The 21,565-nt window shown below is 39.7% G+C and overlaps 1 protein-coding gene across 1 annotated transcript in view; it reads right to left on the bottom strand.

Annotated features, from left to right (window-relative positions):
- Window positions 1-21,565, bottom strand: part of LOC142290318 (uncharacterized) — an 89,342-nt gene that overhangs the window by 17,428 nt on the left and 50,349 nt on the right. The window contains exons 5-10 of the mRNA XM_075334278.1: window positions 19,280-19,490; window positions 17,836-17,917; window positions 15,682-15,773; window positions 12,008-12,130; window positions 8,486-8,618; window positions 1,964-2,194 (exon numbers count right to left, since the gene is read on the bottom strand). Of these exons, the coding sequence (XP_075190393.1) occupies window positions 1,964-2,194; window positions 8,486-8,618; window positions 12,008-12,130; window positions 15,682-15,773; window positions 17,836-17,917; window positions 19,280-19,490 (872 nt within the window). The remainder of the gene's footprint in view (window positions 1-1,963; window positions 2,195-8,485; window positions 8,619-12,007; window positions 12,131-15,681; window positions 15,774-17,835; window positions 17,918-19,279; window positions 19,491-21,565) is intronic.

Raw genomic sequence — 21,565 nt, 5'->3', positions numbered from 1 at the left:
GCGGTAAACATAAAAGGAAAGAAAAACTCTATGGCAGACTTTCTCAGTCGCAGCAGGTTACATCAAGGAGAATGGACCTTAAAACCATTTTCACACAGATAATGGAGATGTGGGGTATTCCGGAGATACAGCTCTTTGCGACCAAGAACAACAAGAAGGTTCACCAATTTTGTTCACTAGACCCAAGGGATCGACATCACTCAGTGGACGCTCTGTTGATCAAATTGGACTTCAATCTCACTTATGCCTTCCTTCTAAGAGCCCTGTTTCCAGCAGATCTGAGGAAAGTACGGGAGGACAAAGCAGCAGTTATTCTAATAGCCCCCTTTTGGCCAAAGAGACCGTGGTTTTACTGGCTGACCAGACTGTAGATAACCAGACCATGGGTTCTACCAGAACTACCAGACCTCCTCTCTCAAGGTCCAGCCTCCCACCATCTGACCAGCAGGTTGCATCTAACGGCCTGGAATTTGAGAGGTCACTTTTAGGAGGCAGCAGGTTTTCTCTGGGTCTAGTTACTACCCTGATGCAGTGTAGAAAAACAGTCGCTACTCAGATTTACGGACGGATATCGAACAAATTATTATCCTCCACAGGTGCAAATCCTGCTGGCCGGTTTCAGTGGCAGTCATTCTAGAATTCCTCCAGAAAGGATTAGAATTAGGTCTGTCAGTTAGTACCCTAAAAGTTCAGGTTTCAGCCTTCGGCGCTTTGTAGAATTATAACCTGGCCGGAGACCGCTGGATTTCACAATTTATTAGGGCCTTTTCTAAATCCAGACCTCGGCGCAGTATGCCCTTGACATCGTGGGATTTTAATTTAGTCCTATTAGCCTTAACTAAGCCCCCGTTTGAGCCCCTGTAGTCTATCTCACTCAAAAATCTGTCCTTCAAGACTATTATACTGGTCGCCCTAACCTCAGCACGTAAGGGTATGGCCCTGTCCATAGATCCACCCTAATACTCAGTTTTTTGAAGACAGAGTAGTCCTAAAACCTGACCCAGCTTATTTACTAAAAGTGAGTTCTCAGTTTCATAGGACTCAAGAGATTGTGCTTCCTTCATTTTATGATAGTCCATCTACTCAAGAAGAGAAAGGGTGGCACTGCCTGGACATTAGACATTGTCTTCAGGAGTATTTGTCAGTCATTAAGGGTTGGAGGAAGGACAAGTCATTGTTTGTAGTATTTCATGGTAGTAGGAAGGGTCTCAAGGCTTCTAAGTCCACCTTAGCTAGGTTTATCAGGGATGCCATTTCTATAGCTTACATGGCTAGTGTTAAGGAAGTGCCTGAAGGTCTGAAAGCTCGCTTCACAAGACCGATGGCAGCTTCCTGGGCTGAAAGATCGGAGGTCTCCATCGAGCAGATCTGTAAGGCAGCCACGGGGTTTTCTCTGTCCACTTTTTATAAACATTATAGGTTGCATTTGTCCTTCACCGACCTCAGTTTTGGGAGACTGTTTCTGCAGACTGTAGTCCCCTCTAAGATATTTGTTTATGTAATTCTCTCATGGTGCTGTCATGAGTGCTGGAAAAATACGTAATTACGTACCGGTAATGTGTTTTTTCTGAACCCATGACAGCACCCTTACATTCCCTCCTTGCACCTGGGTGTTTTACCAGTGTTTTTGTGTTTACCCCTACTCATGTGGGAATTGATGGTGGTGGGGATGTCATAACGATGTTCCTTTTTTGGGAAGTCCTTTCATGCTCTGTAATCCAACTGATGCGGGGAGAGGTACCTCCCTTTTTATCCTGTACGTTTTCGATCCTTGAAGGGCGGATCCCCTCTCTCGTGGTGCTGTCATGGGTTCAGAACAAACACATTACCGGTAAGTAATTACGTATATTGGTTTGGTCCTCCACACCAGTCACGGTCTCTCATGTGGCCCCTCTGGAAAATTAATTGCCCACCCTTGCATTATTAGAATTCTGAGAATGCAAAGCTAGAGAAATTATCTTACCTGTGGAAATATTGAGTTCCTTGAAACATGCCATCATGTTTCCCAAGTTCATCTCCTTCCAGCTCAACGCCTAGATATGTCTCCTCTCTTCCTGGCAGGCACCCCTTGTATTTTATTGTACCTTTACTTATTTTGCCACCTGGACGTGAAAATTTTACCAGATCTCCATGATTAAGGTCTGCAAGGCTTTTTGGGGCAAATGGTCGACGTGGTAACACATGTAAACAGGGTCTATAGCAAGAAAGAAAAATAAAAAAATGCAGTTTTTTCATATTTTCTTAGCTACACATATTACATCTCTCTAAACAAGTTCTCCAGCCTTATTAGTGGAAAAATGGAAGTACAATTCCAAATTCAAAAATGTTGTAATGCAGTGTAAAATGTAAAGAAAGCAGGAATGAAATGTAACAGGAAGTGAGTCATGATAGCGACAGGAGTCATTACATGACCCTGTGCTACCATAGCAACCATCGGTTCCCCTTGACCACGTCACGGGGCCTTCGATGGCGGCAGGTAAGTGCATGTTACCCGCTGTGGACATTTAAATCTCGTTGTCACACTTTAACAAATCAGCAGACATGTGCGTGGATCACCACCGGCTCACCATAGCAGCCGCAGGTGATCAACCCCCTCATGATTTAGGACGTACTGTTACATGGTCGGTTGTGAATTGGTTAATGTTGAGTCATTTTAATCTAATTAAGGCCAACTTCACTTATCCATGTCTCTGCTACGTGTGACATCCGTTTTAACAGGTACCGGAGACACAAATACACCTATTAAAATCAATGGGTCTGTGCACAAATCCGTGTTTTCATAAAGACCATGAGTCCGTATGGAGCACACGTGTGTTTGTGTGTTCCACACAGCGACATGTTTGTTTTTCTCCGGCAGCACGGACGTCACATGGACCGCACAATAATGTAATCCATGTGACATGTACCAGAGATAACGTCCCATAAAAATAAAGAATTTTTATACTTGCCTGTCTCTGCCTCTTCTATTACTTCTGGGCCCGCTTATTATACTCATTGTTCATTCATTGCACTCACCGTGGACCTGGAAGTAACAGGAGCGTTGGGGACAGGTAAGTATATCAGCTCATGTTGTCCGTGTGCTATCCGAAAGTCACACAAATAGGACAGGGACAGCACAAGGAACACACACATATGCACCTAGACCACAAACCGTGAAACATGTGTGTGTTTTCCGCGGACATTTGAATGTGGCCTAAGTGAGATAACCTTTTGTGACAAGTTATCAAGATGGTGTGTTTTGGATCACAATGACCTTTGCTAAATATGAATAGTTTTATTCAATTAATAAAATCTAGATACTAATACATATATATTCTTTTTATCCATGTTGTTTTTATTTTCTGATTGTATACTTTTTATTCTATTTTCTTTACAGAATTATAGGGGTAGTCATTTTACCTAAGCTTCTGTTACCTGCATTTAAAGATATGCTTAACAGCAGCCATATGGATCATAGCGACAATAGTGTGGATGTGTGTATTGACTTCTAGGAGTGTTTTCTAGTCATGCTCTGTGGCCTGTGCAGAGGTCATTTTGCAGGGAGTATGAGAAGGAGGTGAGCTGTGACCACTATCTATTGTGAATTGTGGATGTTGTGTTATCTATTTAAAAATGAAACCTTTCTTTTGAAGTCCTGCCTGTAATAATTAAAAAATCATTGCTGAGAATTGGTCACCACAGAAAAGGAAGGGTCAGCCTGTTTAATGGGCAATATGAAAACGGCAAGATTCTGAATTTAAGTTTAATAGAACGACAAATTAAAATTAAAAGTATCAAAAAACTGACCCGCACATCCAACAAATGTAAACAGGTGCTAACTGAAAAAACGTAGTAACTATAAATGCATACAGTTGCACACTGAAAAAGCCAAAAATGTACAAGGGAAAATTTGGCACTGCATTACCGAAAAAGAGAGATATTTAGTTCATGTATTGGCCAATGCATGTAAGCCCGGAAACCAACGGTAAGGTATATCTCTGATTAAAAACTACCTAGGTTAAAAACATCTGTATCTTGGCAAAATGCAAAAAGTGGCATTTTGCCCAGATACGGATGTTTTTAACCTAGATAGTGGCATTTAAGTTAGGTTCCCGCATTACAGAGATATACCTTGCCGTTGGTTTCCGGGCTTACATGCATTGGCCAATACATAAACTAAATATCTCTCTTTTGCAGTAATGCAGTGCCATATTTTCCCTTGTACATTTTTGGCTTTTTTGGTGTGCAACTGTATGCATGTAAAATTAAAATTTAAAATCATTAATCGAGTAAAACATCAACAGTCATGTTTTAAAACTGTTTGATATATAAATTTAATTAAAAAAAAAAACAAAACACATTTTTTTCACAATACACTCTTAAAAGCTCGATTATTGTCTTAGTTAAAAAACTAATAAATTTATAGTTTCCAAAATCTAAGAATTATGCTCATAAAATCATATTTCCCCATTCATTTACAGGCAACATATCATTATTGCACTATGTAAAGTTGGCTATAAACTCTTTACAAGTGATACAATAGTTGGATAACAGACTGGACAGATTCCAGACCAATGTTAAATGAAGCAAAAGATGCATTGAATAATTTCCAAGGAATCAGTCTCCCACTCATGATTTTGTAAAGGATTTGTTTGGTTGGTTTTTTTTTTGTTTTGTTTTGTTGTTTTTTTTTACTAAATTTATTGTTCTTTAATTAACTTGGTTTTGTATAAGAAAATAAAAATAGAAATTAAGTGTTAATTTGATATTCTTAGCAGGTTTTTTTTGTTTTCTTTTAAACAAACATCTGTAAAGTTGAAACATTTTTACATCAAATTTGTTAAAGCGTGAAAATAAAATATCTAAAAAAAAATGTCATGTAAGTTAGGCATGACTGACAGCTTGTTATTGGAATAATTTATCACATTTACTGTACATAAACGTATGAGCCATAGATTTTAAGTTTTTCTGTTAACATAGCTGTATGAGGGCTTGTATAATATATACTGCAATACCACAGTATATAAAAAATATGACTGTTTCCTTCGAAGCCCAGCTACAGGCTAGTCTTGAAAAGAATGCTGTCATGACAGGGAACAGGGAGTTTAGCAAGCTGCCCGCGGCCACAGTAACCCATTGGTACCTTGCAATGTCATGAGAGGGTGATGGGCATCCCCAGACAGTGTGCTTTACATGCCACAGTCAGATATCAACAATGGTATTTAATGGGGTTAAGTGCAGTGGATGAAGTTAAGTTCTTCTTGCTTTTGTCAGAAGCAAATACTGTGTATAATGTAAGTTCAGCTCTTGGGCCAGCATTATACACAGGAACCCAATATATGAAGTACCAGTACATCATATGTTGGGAAACCATTAAAGAGGTCCTTTAATTGTATAGTATCTTACATGTTTAAGTAGGCCTTTGAAACCCATTTAATAATTTGTTTAATACATATGAAATAAAAAAAAATTGAGCAACTTTTCAAATAATCTTGTTTAACCTCTTCACTTCTGAGACAATTTTTGTTTTTGCACTTTTGTTTTTCCTCTTGTTCTTTCAAGAGCCATATTTTTTTTTATTTTGCCTTCAACATAGCCATAATATTTCTTATTTTTTGTCAGACAAGTTGTGCTTTTGAAGAACTGTATTTATTTTATCATATCATACAATTCACAGTAAAGTGTTAAAAAAATCTAACAGGCAAAATAGTGAAAAAATGCAATTTTATCATTTTTGGGGGGTAGTTTAGCTTTTCAGTTTTTAATAAAAGTAACCTGGCAATATGGTTCTGATACTTCTGCAAGTTAGTATGATTAAGACAATACCAAACTCATAAAGACTAGTGATAGGCAGACTCACAGATAAACGGGATCGGTGGGTTCCTGTTATCTGTGTTTTGAAATCCGGTTCTGGGCTGGATGGTAGTCCCCATATACGTCTATGGGGACCAGAATTCGGTGATTAAAATGGTGGTAGAAGGGACAAAGGGACAGGAGCGCACGCGCTGTACTTACCGAGGCTCCATCGCACTGGGTGTCATAATATGGGGGGACCCTATGCCAAATATTTTATTTATTTTTACTGTACTATATAAACTCGTAGACAGCGCCTGTGATTGGTTGCAGGCAAACGCTGTCACACAGGCTGGGGGTGCAACTGACTGCAACAAGTGACATAAGCCAGTCAGTGGGGAAAGCTGTCCATATCCATGAGCCTAATGGGCGGCCGTGGAAGTGAATGGGCGGCCATGAGAACAGTGTACAGCCGTGCCAGTGCTGTGGTAAGTATGAAGCGCTTGCTTCATTCTTATTTTCTTTATTTTTCCTTTATTTTTTTTTTTTATTTCCCAAGTTGCCAGATCCGGATCAACACCTGGAATCGTTTGGCCTGGCACTCAGGTAAGTTTGAAACCTCCCATCATTAAGAAAGACCCATAATTTTTTTACTTTTTTTATTGAAGGAGCTATATGAACACTGTAGTTCTTAAATGTACTATATTTTTCAGACTATAAGACACATTTTTCCCCACCAAAATTTGGGAAGAAAGGGGGGGGTGCGTCTTATAGTCTGGATGTATCTGGTTGACTGGTGGAGGGGCGGCAGTGGCGGAGGAGCAGGATCACAGGAGGTAGGCGTAGGCTGCAGCAGTGGCAGATAAAAGAGATGAGCGAACCTTTGGCAGTTCGGTTCGCAGAACACATTAGAACCTTAGATAAGGTGCAGTTTGTGACCCTGACTTGACCTGAACCCTAATGGAAGTGAGTAATTGGGCAGTTTGTGGCTCTGCCCACACGCAGCCAGCCATAAGCAGAAGACTTTCGGAGGAGGGTGGGAGGGGTTTTTCAAATTTTATTTTTTTGTGTGTGTGCACACTACATCTGATCACGCTGATTTTACCCCAAGTGAGAGCCGTTCAAACACTGCACGCAGTTCACACAGGGCAAATCATGATGTCACAAATGCTTTTTATATTTATTTTAAGATTGGGAACTAAACTTAGTTTTGTTACTGTATTAACTTTTTAAAGTAAAAATTCTATATTTTTTAGTCCGCCTAGTGGATGGACTTGAATTTGTGATTACTTATTCTCCTATGAAGTCGAAATTTGTCTTTTATAGTAGCATCAAGATGGAAGTGATGAGTTTTCAAGAGGCACCCAGCTTCCATGTTAATCCATTGGCACTCCACGATTACATCGGTGGGAGGCCAATGAGCACCTAAAAATCTCTCCCATCCCAAGACCAAACCACTTAAACCACTGTCAGAGATTCACAGTGGCATCTACATGGTCAAACAGCAGCTGAAGCTAACGCAATAGTCTGTGCAAAAGTAGAGAATGTTACAATTTCTTAGCACATGACAAATGTGTCTATAGGCTACAAATAAACTCTATGTGCTCTAATCTTTGATCTCCCGAAGTCATACTTCTCTTTATCTGTCCCCTATTTCTTGTTCGAGAGAACTAGACCAAGAGTATAGAAGGGAAAAAAAGCCCTCATAGCATGATACCATATACAAAAAGATAGTGTCACAAGGCATGGATCCTCCCTTTCGATAATGGCACACTTGCTTTATGGTTTTGTATTGAAAAAACAACAACTAACTTAGAAGATATGTATTCAGTTATGTTTGCCACCATGTATAAAGGCTACTTTACACACTGCGATATCGGTCCCGATATCGCTAGTGTGGGTCCCCGCCCCCATCTGTTGCGCGACACGGGAAAATCGCTGCCCGTGCCGCACAACATCGCCCAGACCTGTGACACATACTTACCTGCCCGGCGACGTCGCTGTGACCGGCGAACCGCCTCCTTTCTAAGGGGGCGGTCCGTGCGGCGTCACAGCGACGTCACGGAGCGGCCGCCCAATAGCAGCGGAGGGGCGGAGATGAGCGGGACGTAACATCCCGCCCACCTCCTTCCTTCCGCATAGCGGCCAGGAGGCAGTTAAGGAGAGCTTCCTCGTTCCTGCGGCGTCACACATAGCGATGTGTGCTGCCGCAGGAGCGATGAACTACATCGTTACTGCTGCAGTAACGATAATCGAGAATGGACCCCCATGTCACCGATAAGCGATTTTGCACGTTTTTGCAACGATGCAAAATCGCTCATCGGTGTCACACGCAGCAACATCGCTAATGCGGCCGGATGTGCGTCGCAAATTCCGTGACCCCAACGACTCCGCATTAGCGATGTCGCAGCGTGTAAAGCCCCCTTAAGTTTATGGTAGTCATGAAAGGTACAAAATGTTATCCACATTTTAGGAATCCTACAGTAGTCTCACCAGCAGCGTGGCTGTGTAGCTTGTTCTTATCACGACTTCATAAACTTCTACCCTATTTCTTGTTAATGTGTATTTGGTAGGTTATATTTGATTACTTATTAATTGAAGGGTGATTTCTTGACTAGAAAGGTAAAGATTATGACCGATCATAGTTTGAATTATTTTATAAATTAGAAGTCAGCATTAGAGAGACTGGATCAGTTATATTTTTTACAATTACCTTGTGCTAGTAGATTTTTTGATAATAGGTGTACCAAATGTTGTAGTAGTGTGCGCAGAGATAGGAAAAACAATATCTTGGTTCTGGTTTTCAGAGCACAAGTCTTCATCACTGAACACTGGTATTTCTTCCCCTGTAAGAAATGGTACTTCGGTTATATTTTTTAGATGTCTTACATCAAGGAAGATTACCATAGTCTAGTACTATGTTAGAATAACAGAACTTCAGTTAACCATATTTTTCCAACTACAGATCTATAGACATCAGGCTTGTAACCTTAAAGGGAACCTGTCAGGTGAAATATGCACCCAGAACCATGAGCAGTTCTGAGTGCATATTGCTAATCCCTGCCTAACCATTTCTGTATCTAGTAGCATAGATAAAGAGATCTTTAGAAAAAGTATTTCTAAAGAAAAAATTTTATATGCTAATGAGGCCAGCGACTAGTTGCAAGGGTGTAAGTTCCCTTGGCTAGCCAGCCCACATAGCATGTTACCACACCCTGTGGGTGTACTAACATGCTAATGAATGCTCACATACTTCACTCTTCATGGTTGCCGGCAGAGAATGGATACCCGATGCGCATGATTCGGAGTCCCCTGGACTTCCGATCATGTGCAGTATGTTGATGCTGGGTGTAAGCTTCCCGGCTTCAGTGAGGTATAGTGCCCATGACCGGAAGTCCTGCGTACTCCGGAACATGTGCAGTGTGCATCCATCCTCCGCTGTCTGCCATCAAAACTGAGGTATGTGCGGCTTCGCTATTCATTCATTAACATGTTAGTACGCCCACAGGGGCATGTAACATGCTAAGGGGGCCAGACTAGTCCTTCACCTCATTAGCATATAATAAATGATCTTTAGAAATACTTTTTCTAAATATCAGTTTTTCTATGCTAGTGTCTACATGGACGGTTAGACAGATTAGCAATATGCACCCAGAACTGCTCGTGGTTCTGGGTGCATATTGCACCTGACAGGTTCCCTTTAAGTGCTAATAACTCACCAAACAGTATAGCATTCAAAACTTTTTTCATATGCTTAATGTATTTTCATTCCTTCAATGTATTAACTTTTAAAGTTCTATTCAACCAGTTATTGACTTATTAGGGAAGTAATACTCATAATGGTAGCAGTCAGTTACCACATCATTAAGGAATAACGTCTGGAACTCCATTCTATGTCTGAACTGGGTGCAAAAAACCTAAAAAAACATCACTATGGGGAGATAAGGTATGCACACCAGTGACTATGGAAGGGGAATACATGGAATAGCAGAAACTGCTGTGTGAATGCTGACATGAAAAATTCAATAGCTATACGTAAGAATGAAATGTGAAAAATGGAACCTGCATTACTGCCATGAATATATGAATAAAGAGAAATTTAGCTACTGAATTGATCAATGCAATAGAGCCCCAACACTACGCCAAAGTATTTCTCTACGTTGGGGTCCCTAGCTTGTGTGTGTCCTCTCATGCAGTTAAAAAACTTACCGTGTATGGGAAGCTGAGACCCAGGCTATATATACAATGTGGATTGGCAATAGGTGTGTATGGGGAGGGTTCACAAACGAAAAACTACTAACATTAAGGAATAACGTCTGGAACTCCATTCTATGTCTGAACTGGGTGCAAAAAACCTAAAAAAACATCACTATGGGGAGATAAGGTATGCACACCAGTGACTATGGAAGGGGAATACATGTAATAGCAGAAACTGCTGTGTGAATGCTGACATGAAAAATTCAATAGCTATACGTAAGAATGAAATGTGAAAAATGGAACCTGCATTACTGCCATGAATATATGAATAAAGAGAAATTTAGCTACTGAATTGATCAATGCAATAGAGCCCCAACACTACGCCAAAGTATTTCTCTACGTTGGGGTCCCTAGCTTGTGTGTGTCCTCTCATGCAGTTAAAAAACTTACCGTGTATGGGAAGCTGAGACCCAGGCTATATATACAATGTGGATTGGCAATAGGTGTGTATGGGGAGGGTTCACAAACGAAAAACTACTAACATTAAGGAATAACGTCTGGAACTCCATTCTATGTCTGAACTGGGTGCAAAAAACCTAAAAAAACATCACTATGGGGAGATAAGGTATGCACACCAGTGACTATGGAAGGGGAATACATGTAATAGCAGAAACTGCTGTGTGAATACTGACATGAAAAATTCAATAGCTATACGTAAGAATGAAATGTGAAAAATGGAACCTGCATTACTGCCATGAATATATGAATAAAGAGAAATTTAGCTACTGAATTGATCAATGCAATAGAGCCCCAACACTACGCCAAAGTATTTCTCTACGTTGGGGTCCCTAGCTTGTGTGTGTCCTCTCATGCAGTTAAAAAACTTACCGTGTATGGGAAGCTGAGACCCAGGCTATATATACGATGTGGATTGGCAATAGGTGTGTATGGGGAGGGTTCACAAACGAAAAACTACTAACATTAAGGAATAACGTCTGGAACTCCATTCTATGTCTGAACTGGGTGCAAAAAACCTAAAAAAACATCATATAGTACAGTGTGGTTTAAAAAAATTAAATGAAAAATCCTCATGATGAAACTAACAAAAAGGAGTAAAAACTAAAAAAAATTGTACTATTAAAAATAGAAAAATAAAATATTAATGTGCATGTACCAAAACATGGTATGACATTACAACTCTTCCGACAAAAACAAGGCCTAAAAAGGCCACTTTGCACTAAAAAATGTGAGCACCAGAAAGCAGAGGAAAACTCTTCTAGGAGTTAAACACAACTTTTTTTAGACTATAGTTTTACAGATGTGAAAAGCAGCTACACATGTGTATGTTACACCAGTGCTACAGTATATATATACAAATAAACTATGTCACTGTCCGCTATCTAGAGCTGTATCGAAGCTCCTCAGAAAGCTGTCTCAAGGTAAGGTAAAACCTGGAGACATTGATTAAGAATGTCAGGAAGTTAATTTTATTTGTTGTTTAGATATGTTTTGCAAAAAGTTAATTCATAAGCAATTGATTTGACCAACAAAATATACTGCTTGATGTATCAACACTAACAAACTGGAGGGTCAATATATGTGCATTTTCTTAACCTTGTTATTACTATCTATATGTCCTTAAATTTTGTAACGCATGATTTCAAGACTTGTTAACTTTAAAACCTAATGAAAATCATTTGAATAGGAATATAAAATACGAATGGCCAGGTCATGAACAGCTGAACTTGCTGTACGCAGCACCTCAGCAGGAATAGCTCAGTGGTAATGGTGCACTAATGTACTTAATGAAGTGCAGAGATTTTTTGGACAAGCCCCAATAAAGTGAGGTCGCCTATTTTGCTTATTACTGCATGTCAAATGATCATTTGCTTCAGTTTCTCTTGTTGAATTTTGCAAATGTTTTGCGCTTTGCTATGAAACAAAACAATTTCCCATGTCTAAACAACGTACCACCATTGTCTAAACATGAATAACCCTGTATATTATAGAATATGTTCTTTATTGTATGCTTACTTACCAAGGACATGTGTTAGAGGAGATTTACGAAAACCATCTTCAGGAGCCATTATCAAAACCTCCGTGTTTTCACTGTCCATTGAAAACGGTGAAGTACTAAGTGAAAAACGTTCCTCATGTTCACCTGAAATGATCACAGTCTAAATTACTGTAGTCACCAGATCACTTAAAATAATTTTGTGTAAATAAATCCAGCTATTGCTCATCAGATAACAATTTGGCCTCCATCAGGCTTGAGGACCACAGCTATAAATCAGGGCTTGTTGAAGACGAGAAATGCACAGAAAGAATTCATTATCTCTCATATTATACATACCTCACCACAAATACATTATATATAAACATACATTTTTGAGATGTTAACTGGAGCCAAATTCTTAAAAAAATATCTGTATTGCATACTATAAAAGTGTATAGAGATTTGTTTTGTTTAGTTGGTTAATAAAATAATTGCAATAATCAACACGTTAAAAGTAAATGGACAATCGAAAGAAGGGCATGTATTAGGAACTGAAAATTGGTTAAGGGTATGTGCGCACGTTGCTTTTTACCTGCTTTTTTGCTGCTTTTTCTTCTGCGCTGTTTAATGCCAAAATGGATGTGTTCTTCTATTCAAGCAAAGTCTATGGGAATTTGGGTTTCTTGTTCACACTATGTTGTTCAAAATGCTGCCTTTTTGTGGCAGAACTTTGGTCAAAAACTCAGCTTTGCAGTGCAAAACCCAAATGGCAAAAACAATTGACATGTTGCTTCTTTGAAAAGCTGAGTTTTTGACCAAAGTTCTGCCTCAAAAAGGCAGCATTTTGAACAACATAGTGTGAACAAGAAACCCAAATTCCCATAGACTTTGCTTGAATAGAAGAACACATCCATTTTGGCATTAAACAGCGCAGAAGAAAAAGCAGCAAAAAAGCAGGTAAAAAGCAGGTAAAAAGCAACGTGCGCACATACCCTCAAAGGAATCTGTCAGCAGGTTTTTGCTACCTCATCTAAGAGCAGCATGATGTAGGCAAAGAGATTCTGAATCTAATATTGTATCACTTATGTTAGTGACTGCAGCTGTTCTAACACAGTGAAAGATATTATTTTTTGTATGTAACAGAGCTCTGGGAGCTTCCCCCACCCACACTAGGCTTTTAGTGGACATTTCTATAGAGAGAAGCTGCTAATCACACAAGGGGCAAAGTTGGACTACAGCTCATAGGCTGCTCAGACTAAAGGTCCAGTCACACTAAGCAACTTACCAGCGATCCCAACAACGATAGGGATCGCTGGTAAGTTGCTAGGAGGTTGCTGGTGAGATGTCACACTGCAACGCTCCAGCGATCCCACCAGCAACCTGACCTGGCAGGGATCGCTGGAGCGTCGCTACACAAGTTGCTGGTGAGCTCACCAGCAACCAGTGACAAGCCCCCAGCGCCGCGTGGAAGCTGCTGCGCTTGGTAACTAAGGTAAATATCGGGTTACCAACCCGATATTTACCTTGGTTACCACCGCACGGAGCTACACGTGCAGAGAGCAGGGAGCAGCGCACACTGAGCACTGGCTCCCTGCTCTCCTAGTTACAGCACACATCGGGTTAATTACACGATGTGTGCTGCAGCTAAATGTGCACAGAGCAGGGAGCAGCGCACAATGCTTAGCGCTGGCTCCTTGCTCTCCTAGTTACAGCACACATCAGGTTAATTACACGATGTGTGCTGCAGCTAAATGTGCACAGAGCAGGGAGCAGCGCACACTGCTTAGCGCTGGCTCCTTGCTCTCCTAGTTACAGCACACATCGGGTTAATTAACCCGATGTGTCCTGCAGCTACATGTGCACACAGCAGGAGCCGGCAGCACAGGCAGTGAGAGCGGCGAGGCTGGTATCAAAGGTAAATATCGGGTAACCAAGGACAGGGCTTCTTGGTTACCCGATGTTTACATTGGTTACCAGCCTCCACAGAAGCCGGCTCCCTGCTGCCTGCACATTTAGTTGTTGCTGTCTCGCTGTCACACACAGCGATCTGTGCTTCACAGCGGGACAGCAACAACTAAAAAATGGCCCAGGACATTCAGCAACAACCAACGACCTCACAGCAGGGGCCAGGTTGTTGCTGGATGTCACACACAGCAACATCGCTAGCAACGTCACAAAAGTTGTTCGTTAGCAGCGATGTTGCTAGCGATGTTGCTTAGTGTGACGGGGCCTTAACTAATGATTAAGACTAAGAGGCTTAACCCTCAACTAGTGAGGTGGGGTTTGCAACACCCCAGGGAAGTTTTGTTCAGCTGGCATTCATTGGAAAATACTGGTATGAATCATCAATTTATTACATTTTCCGATACTTGTGGGTGTCAAAAATTTGGTATACTCATGTGTAATCAATCGCCAATAAGAAAACGATTAAAACAAACGTGATCTTTTCATTTTTTGTAAAAATTAGAGATTTCTAAACACTGTGGTATAGGAAGTCCTACAGCACCAGTTGTGTGACAAAAATCCCACCTCACTAGTTGAGGGTTAAACTAACATTGCAGGTAAACAAAAACCGACTTTGATATAAGAGACAGACTTTGATATAAGAAACTTCATGTTAACTCTTACAGCATGCTGCCTTCAGATTACATAGCAAAAATGTCCCGTTAAAGCAGTAGGTATTAATTAATATTCAACTATGACTCCCAAAACTCCACTCCAACCAGCCCAAAAACTGCATTTGAGTGTTGTGTAGTCAGAATTCTTAGCATCCATAAACTTAACACTTTCTCAGAAATTTTTACATGTCCTTAACTCTGCCTATAACAGACAATATGTCTGATAATATAAGGGGCCTCAGCCAACATAGCTGATACCAGGAAGTAACATTATTTTTCTGTTGGCTGAGGCCCCGCCCCTTCTAGTCACATGGTTATGACATCAGCACAGGTCCTTCTAGCCACTTAGTAAAATGATTCTCTAATAGAATTAGCATAAATAACAGATAGGCGGAGGGCGGACAGGCAGGGGGGTGAGAATCACTATCAAAACCCACCCCAGCTATTCGCTGATCAGCAGCTGCTGCCATTCAAAAAGCTGCTCATTTTACAAACTTTACTTGCTTGTGTTTCAAAACCTATATATCCTAGCTGACAACTATAGATATGTACAGAATCAGCATGATTGTGCCAGTATAGCACTGACTTTAGGTTATATAGGAAAATCCTGGTGATTGGTGCGCTTTAACTTTTTAGCTAATGTGAGAGAAGCCTTTAGCTGGTTACATATTTTGATTCATTTGTTTCATTTGGTCCTCTTTATCTACATTTAGGACTTGTGTGAAAATTTGATGTTGTTCTACAATAGATTCATGTTGAAATATAAAACTTTTTGAGTTCACAAACTTTAAAGCATTACTGTATATCGTTATTTTGATCATCGACACTTGCAGAGACAGATAGTGAAAAACACGATATGTAGCAAGTTGAAAAATTGGAAACATGTTAATATCCAACAGTAAAGTTCACTAAAATACTAAACTTAAATAATCTATTTTATACATGCATTATATTGTCTGCAAAGGTTAACATTTCTTCGGTCAACTCAGTAATGAGTTTACTCAACACAGGTAGAGTAAAATAATTAGAAGAGACAGCAGTCAGAATCCCATCTTTAATCATTGTTGCATGTAAAAGAAAATTGCTCTCAGTACTTACTGTCCCAGGGTTCTTTTATGTTCACAGAACTCAAGGCTACTTTGCATTTTGAATATGTTCCATCAACTTTAAAAGCATCATTCCTGTAAAGACTACAAGTTGAGATGCGGGAGTCAAAGTGGCACTTTGTTATCAAGGCACAGTAAAGATGTATTCTTTGTGGTCACTGTTAGACACATTTACATTTTAATCAGTTCTCATAAGCTTTTGAACGTGATACGACTATGGACACTTTAAGTAGCCCTCAACATTAAAATGTAAATTATTTCAAATATCAGAAGTAGCCATGGGGTGATGGATAATAACATATGATACATTAAACATAAGATATAGTTGAGAAGTGATTTTAAACTTTTAATTTGTATAGAACAAAAACACTTCATCAATAATATGAGCTGATACGTAGCAGCGATGGGAGATGAAGTGATCTGTGAGTGTCTGCTTATTAGCTTTCCTTATGCCACTTGGGAGGCGAGAAATGCTTAAGCATAAAGTAATCGTTGGGGTAATTGTCTGACACTCTAATTTGTGTGGGGGCTTCCAGATCCTCCCAAGTGGCAAATTCAGGAGAAAAAGAATGATTGGACATGTTAGCTGGGAAAAGTGTGGCACACTGGCCACATCTGGTCCTCTGGCTGTTCTTGTCCAGACCATGGATTGAGAGAGCCGAAGAGCTGAAAACAGTGGACTGTGGGCCACACCATGCCCCTCCCCTGCCGCCTGTCCACCTCTGCAACATATCCCAATATGCCTGCCATCTGCATCCTCAGGATGCAGATAGACGCGAATAAATTGGTGATGGATAGTGTTTTTTGGTTCGTTTCCACCAATCAAAATGTGAGAAAGGAGACCTGATGATGTCACATCATCGTGTGTGCTATGCGAAGTGTCAGTGCATCAGAGAACGGAGCACTGCGCAGAGTGAACGGGAGTGAGGTGAGTATGTCGCGTTTTTCATGTGTATGGAATGTTTGCATGTATTAATTTTTATATCGGGGCTCATACTGTATATACAGAGCTATGTGGGGCTCAGAAATGCATATCTGAGCCTATGTAGGAGATCAGAAATGTATATAGGAAGCTATGTGGGGAGTCAAATGTATATAGGAGGCTATGTGGGGACTAAAATGTAAAGCTATGTGGTGCTCATAATGTATATTGAAGACTGTGTGGCTCATACTGTGTGTATGGGATTATGTGAGGGGCTCATACTGTATATAGGAGGCTATGTGGGGCTCATATCATACATAGTAGGCTATATAAGGGCTTAAAAATGTATATAGGAGGCTATGTGGGGACTTGGAAATGTATATAGGAGGCTATGTGTGGGCTTAAAATGTATATATGAGGTTATGTAGGGGATCGATCAGAAATCTATATAGGAGGTGATGTGATGCTCAATGTACATAGGAAGCTATGTGGGACTCATAATGTATATTCAAGGCTATGTAAGGGCTAAAAAATTGTATATATGAGGCTATGTCGGGGCTTGGAGATGTTTATAGGAGGCTATGTGGAGCTCATAATCTATATATGAGGCTATGTAGGGGCTCAGAAATGTATACAGTAGGCTGTATGGGGACTCAGAAATGTATATAGGGGCTATGTGAAGCTCATACTGTATGTAGAAGGAAGTATGGGGGCTACTACTGCATATAGGTGGCTGTGTGTGGGTTCATACAGTATATAGGAGGGCTGTATGGGGGCTCATAGTGTATATAGGGGGCTGTGTGTAGATTCATATGGTATATAGGGGGCTGTGTGACAGCTCATCCCATATACTGTATATTAGGCTATGTTAGAGCTCATGCTGTATGTAGGGAGTTATGAGGGAGTATATGCTGTATATTGGAGGTTTGTGTGTAGGCTCATACTGTATATAGGGATGTCTGCATTTCTCATTCTGCTTAATATTAAGTGACATTATTATTTAATAATTTTAAATAATATGTTAATATTAATCAAAATCAATTTTAGCCTATTGGTTCAGCCTTCCACAGCAGTCACGGTCTCTCATGTAGCCCCTCAGGAAAATGAATTGCCCACACCTGCTCTAGACTAATAATCATCTACCCATCACTATGGGTACAAGATGAAGTATGTCCACTGGTTCAACGGTTATGCTAAAAATTTGACTAAGAATGTTGAATTTACCTATGTTCTTCAGTATGCCATCCATGTGAGAGAGGTTTTTTGCTTGAGTGAACAGTTAAATTATCTTTTTCAAACCAGTCATCTGCAAGGATAAAATATGAGTGTAAACTGTAATGTATGCGTTCACTTTTTGGATTTGCACAATAAGCTGTTATTTTAATATTAAGGCAACCCTATGACAGTAGGAATGGTGTCAGCCACTAGTAGCAGTATATCTTGCTAGGTTATTCATAAAAATTTAGATCAGTACAAACTAGCAAAAACCTAGAACGCATAAAAGTCTAAGCAACTCCTTAGTGTTCAGTTATAATAAAAAAAAAACCCTGACCTCTCAACAATTTCCTTTAATTTATATTACTGTTGACATTGTGCATTTTAATGACATACAACTGTGTGGCGTAACTATATTTAATGCTGAAGGTATACTATTACTTTACTGTATCTTCTAAGATAAGATTGCTGGTAATTACTAGACTTAGAAATGGTGTAATACTAATATTTTGTCTAAGAGGTGGGAGATACCAACAGACAAAAAATGTGACACAAAGAAAATTCCTGCACTGCTTAACATACCGAAATCCAAGGAAAAACAGAATCACTGATTTCCAAGTGGTGAGTGCCACTTTCTACATTTGCTATGCTCTGTTTTTAACAGACAGAAATCCTTTTGTTTGAACAGCTCCAGACTGTTTTGCAGTTATTATATAGTCCCTCTCCCTACTCTAAAGCGGGATTTACACACAGCGACATCGCTAGCGATGTCGATGGTGAAAGCACCCGCCCCCGTTGGTTGTGCGTCACGGGCAAATCACTGCCCATGACCAACAACATCACTAGGACCCGTCACACATACTTACCTGTCTACGACGTCGCTGTGGCCGGCAAACCTCCTCCTTTCTAAGGGGGAAGTTCATTCTGCGTCACAGCGGCGTCACTAAGGGGCCGCCCAATAGAAGCGGAGGGGCGGAGAAGAGCGGCCGAACATCCCGCCCACCTCCTTTCTTCCTCATTGCGGGCGGCCGCAGGGACGATTATGTTCCTTGTTTCTGTGGTGTCACACATAGCGATGTGTGCTGCCGCAGGAACGACAAACAATCTGCATCCTGCAACAGCAACGATAATCGGGATTAGAACGCCCTGTCAACGATCAACGATTAGGTGAGTAATTTTGATCGTTAATGGTCGTTCGTGCGTTTCACACGCAAAGACGTCGCTAACGAGGCCGGATGTGCGTCACGAATTCCGTGACCACAACGACATCTCGTTAGCGATGTAATTGCGTAAAAAGCCCGCTTTAGTTCAGGAATGATTCTGATACATATTATATGTCACTATTATTTTATTTTTAGATTATTATATTAGCCTTCCAAATGTTAATATATGTCAGCTGAATACATTACAATGCCATGTGATGTTTCCGCTAAATTCTTTTATTTCTACTTACTCTCAAGAGTAGACATGTCTTTTCTTTTAAGCAAGCATTCATGTTGCATTTTAAGATCCCATAAATCTTCTTTAAGGCGATAGTTTTCTTCACTGAAATGGTGGCTTTGGGTTCTCAATCGTCTACATTCACTCCTAAGTTGGGTAATTTCCTTTTGAAGATCTTCTTGGTAATTTTCAGGAGGTAATAATCTAGATGATATCTGACTGATCTGTAATTGAAAGAAACATACAAACACAATACTAATAATAATTATAGGATGTTATTATCAATGATAATATATTACTTATATAGAGGTGCATCTCGATAAATTATAATATCTTCAAAAATTTAATTTATTTCAGTAATTCAATACAAAAAGTGAAACGCATATATTATATAGAGTCATTATAAACAGTGATCAATTTCAAGTGTTTATTTTGGTTAGTGTTGATGATTATGGCTTACAGCCAATAAATTTTGCATTTAGTTTGGAAATCAAGGTCCCAGTGTTTGGAGGAAGAGTGGAGAGGCCACAATCCAAGCTGCTTGAGGTCTAGTGTGAAGTTTCCACAATCATTGATGGTTTGGGGAGCCATGTCATCTGCTGGTGTAGGTCCACTGTGTTTTATCAAGACCAAAGTCAGCACAGCCATCTACCAGCAAATTTCAGAGCACTTCATGCTTCCCTCTGCCGACAAGCTTTTTGGAGATGGAAATTTCATTTTCCAGAAGAACTTGACACCTGTTCATACTGGCAAGTACTAATACCTGGTTTAATAACCACAGTATCACTGTGCTTGAATGGCCACCAAACTCGCTTGACCTAAACCTCATAGAGAACTTATGGGGTATTGTCAAGAGGAAGATGAGATACACCAGATCCAACAATGCAAACAAGATGAAGGCTGCTATGAAAGCAGCCTGGGCTTCCATAACATCTCAGCAGTGCCACAGGCTGATCGCCTCCATGCCATGCCTCATTGGTATTGTAATTCATAAAAAAGGAGCACTGACCAAGTGTTGAGTGCATTTACTGTACAGACTTTTCAGTAGGTCAACATTTCTGAGCTGTAAATCATTTTTTTCAGTTGGTCTTATATAATATTGTAATTTTCTGAGATAATGACTTTTGGGTTTTCATTGGCTGTAAACCATAATCATCAACATTAATAGAAATAAACACTTGAAATAGATCACTCTGTTGTAATGACATTATATATGTTTCCCTTTTTGCATTAAATTACTGAAATAAATTAACTTTTGATGATATTCTAATTTATTGAGATGCACCTGTACATGAAAAATGGTATCCTTTGTTTGTCAAAGAAGTGTTGAGTCATTTCCAAACCCAGGAACAACCCTATTTTCTGCACTTGAAATATTAATTTTGAATAATATCTTTCAGTTTAGTATATAGTTCAGAAAAATGGGAAAACAAATCCAAGGAGGGTGAAATGGGGGAAAAAAAAATTGTGCTGTTTTTGGGTGTTGTGTTATATTCATTGTACAGTAGAAATTACCTGGAAACGTAACACTACTGGCCAGAATTATGGTGAAATCTTGGCAATTTTATTCTAGTTTAGTGGCTAAGCAAATATAAATACTGCTATACTTTCATTTCTAAAAAGAAGTGTTGAGTCCCTTAAGACATATGCACTTAAAATACTTATGATTTTTAAATTTTAGAAAGTGCAAAGGAACAGGTCTTATAGTGATGTCACTGCACAGCAAAAGTTCTTACAGCGATGACATGCTGTAATATGCAAACAATTACGTAATTGTGCCATTGTTTTTTGGGTGCAATTTTTATAACATTCAGCTTGCAGTAGAAATAACTTGGCAACATGATACTCCATACCTAATCTCAACTGTATGAACACAAATCATTTTTTTCTAGCTTCAATTACAATTTTGATGGTTCTGTGATCTGGTAAGGCTGGTACATTGATGATATCCTCATTTGAGTTGGTGATGTAGCAGAAATACCGGTCTCCCTTTTTTATCTAAATGTTAATGATTTTAATCTTCTCTTTAGTTATAATGAACACACTAGTGATCTTGTTTTTTGGACCTGTAAATTAAATCTGATTTTTTGACAGGTGAAATATCCAATAGAAAGCATTACAAGAAGGTTTCAGATAATACCTATGTTGATTGCAGGTTTCAATATGTTGTACGAACTGTGGGTCTATTGAAAAAAGTATCAGAAAGCATGTATCTAATAGTGTGACTAGGGATGCCGTTAACCCTTCTGTGGTATCTAAACATTTCTTTAACCAAAGTGGAATGGATGTTTCCTAGTTT

Source organism: Anomaloglossus baeobatrachus, chromosome 2 (genome assembly GCF_048569485.1).
Source record: "Anomaloglossus baeobatrachus isolate aAnoBae1 chromosome 2, aAnoBae1.hap1, whole genome shotgun sequence".
NCBI classification, from domain to species: Eukaryota; Metazoa; Chordata; class Amphibia; order Anura; family Aromobatidae; genus Anomaloglossus; species Anomaloglossus baeobatrachus.
Note: the sequence above shows the minus strand (reverse complement) of the source record. Positions and strands in the feature narration are given on the sequence as shown.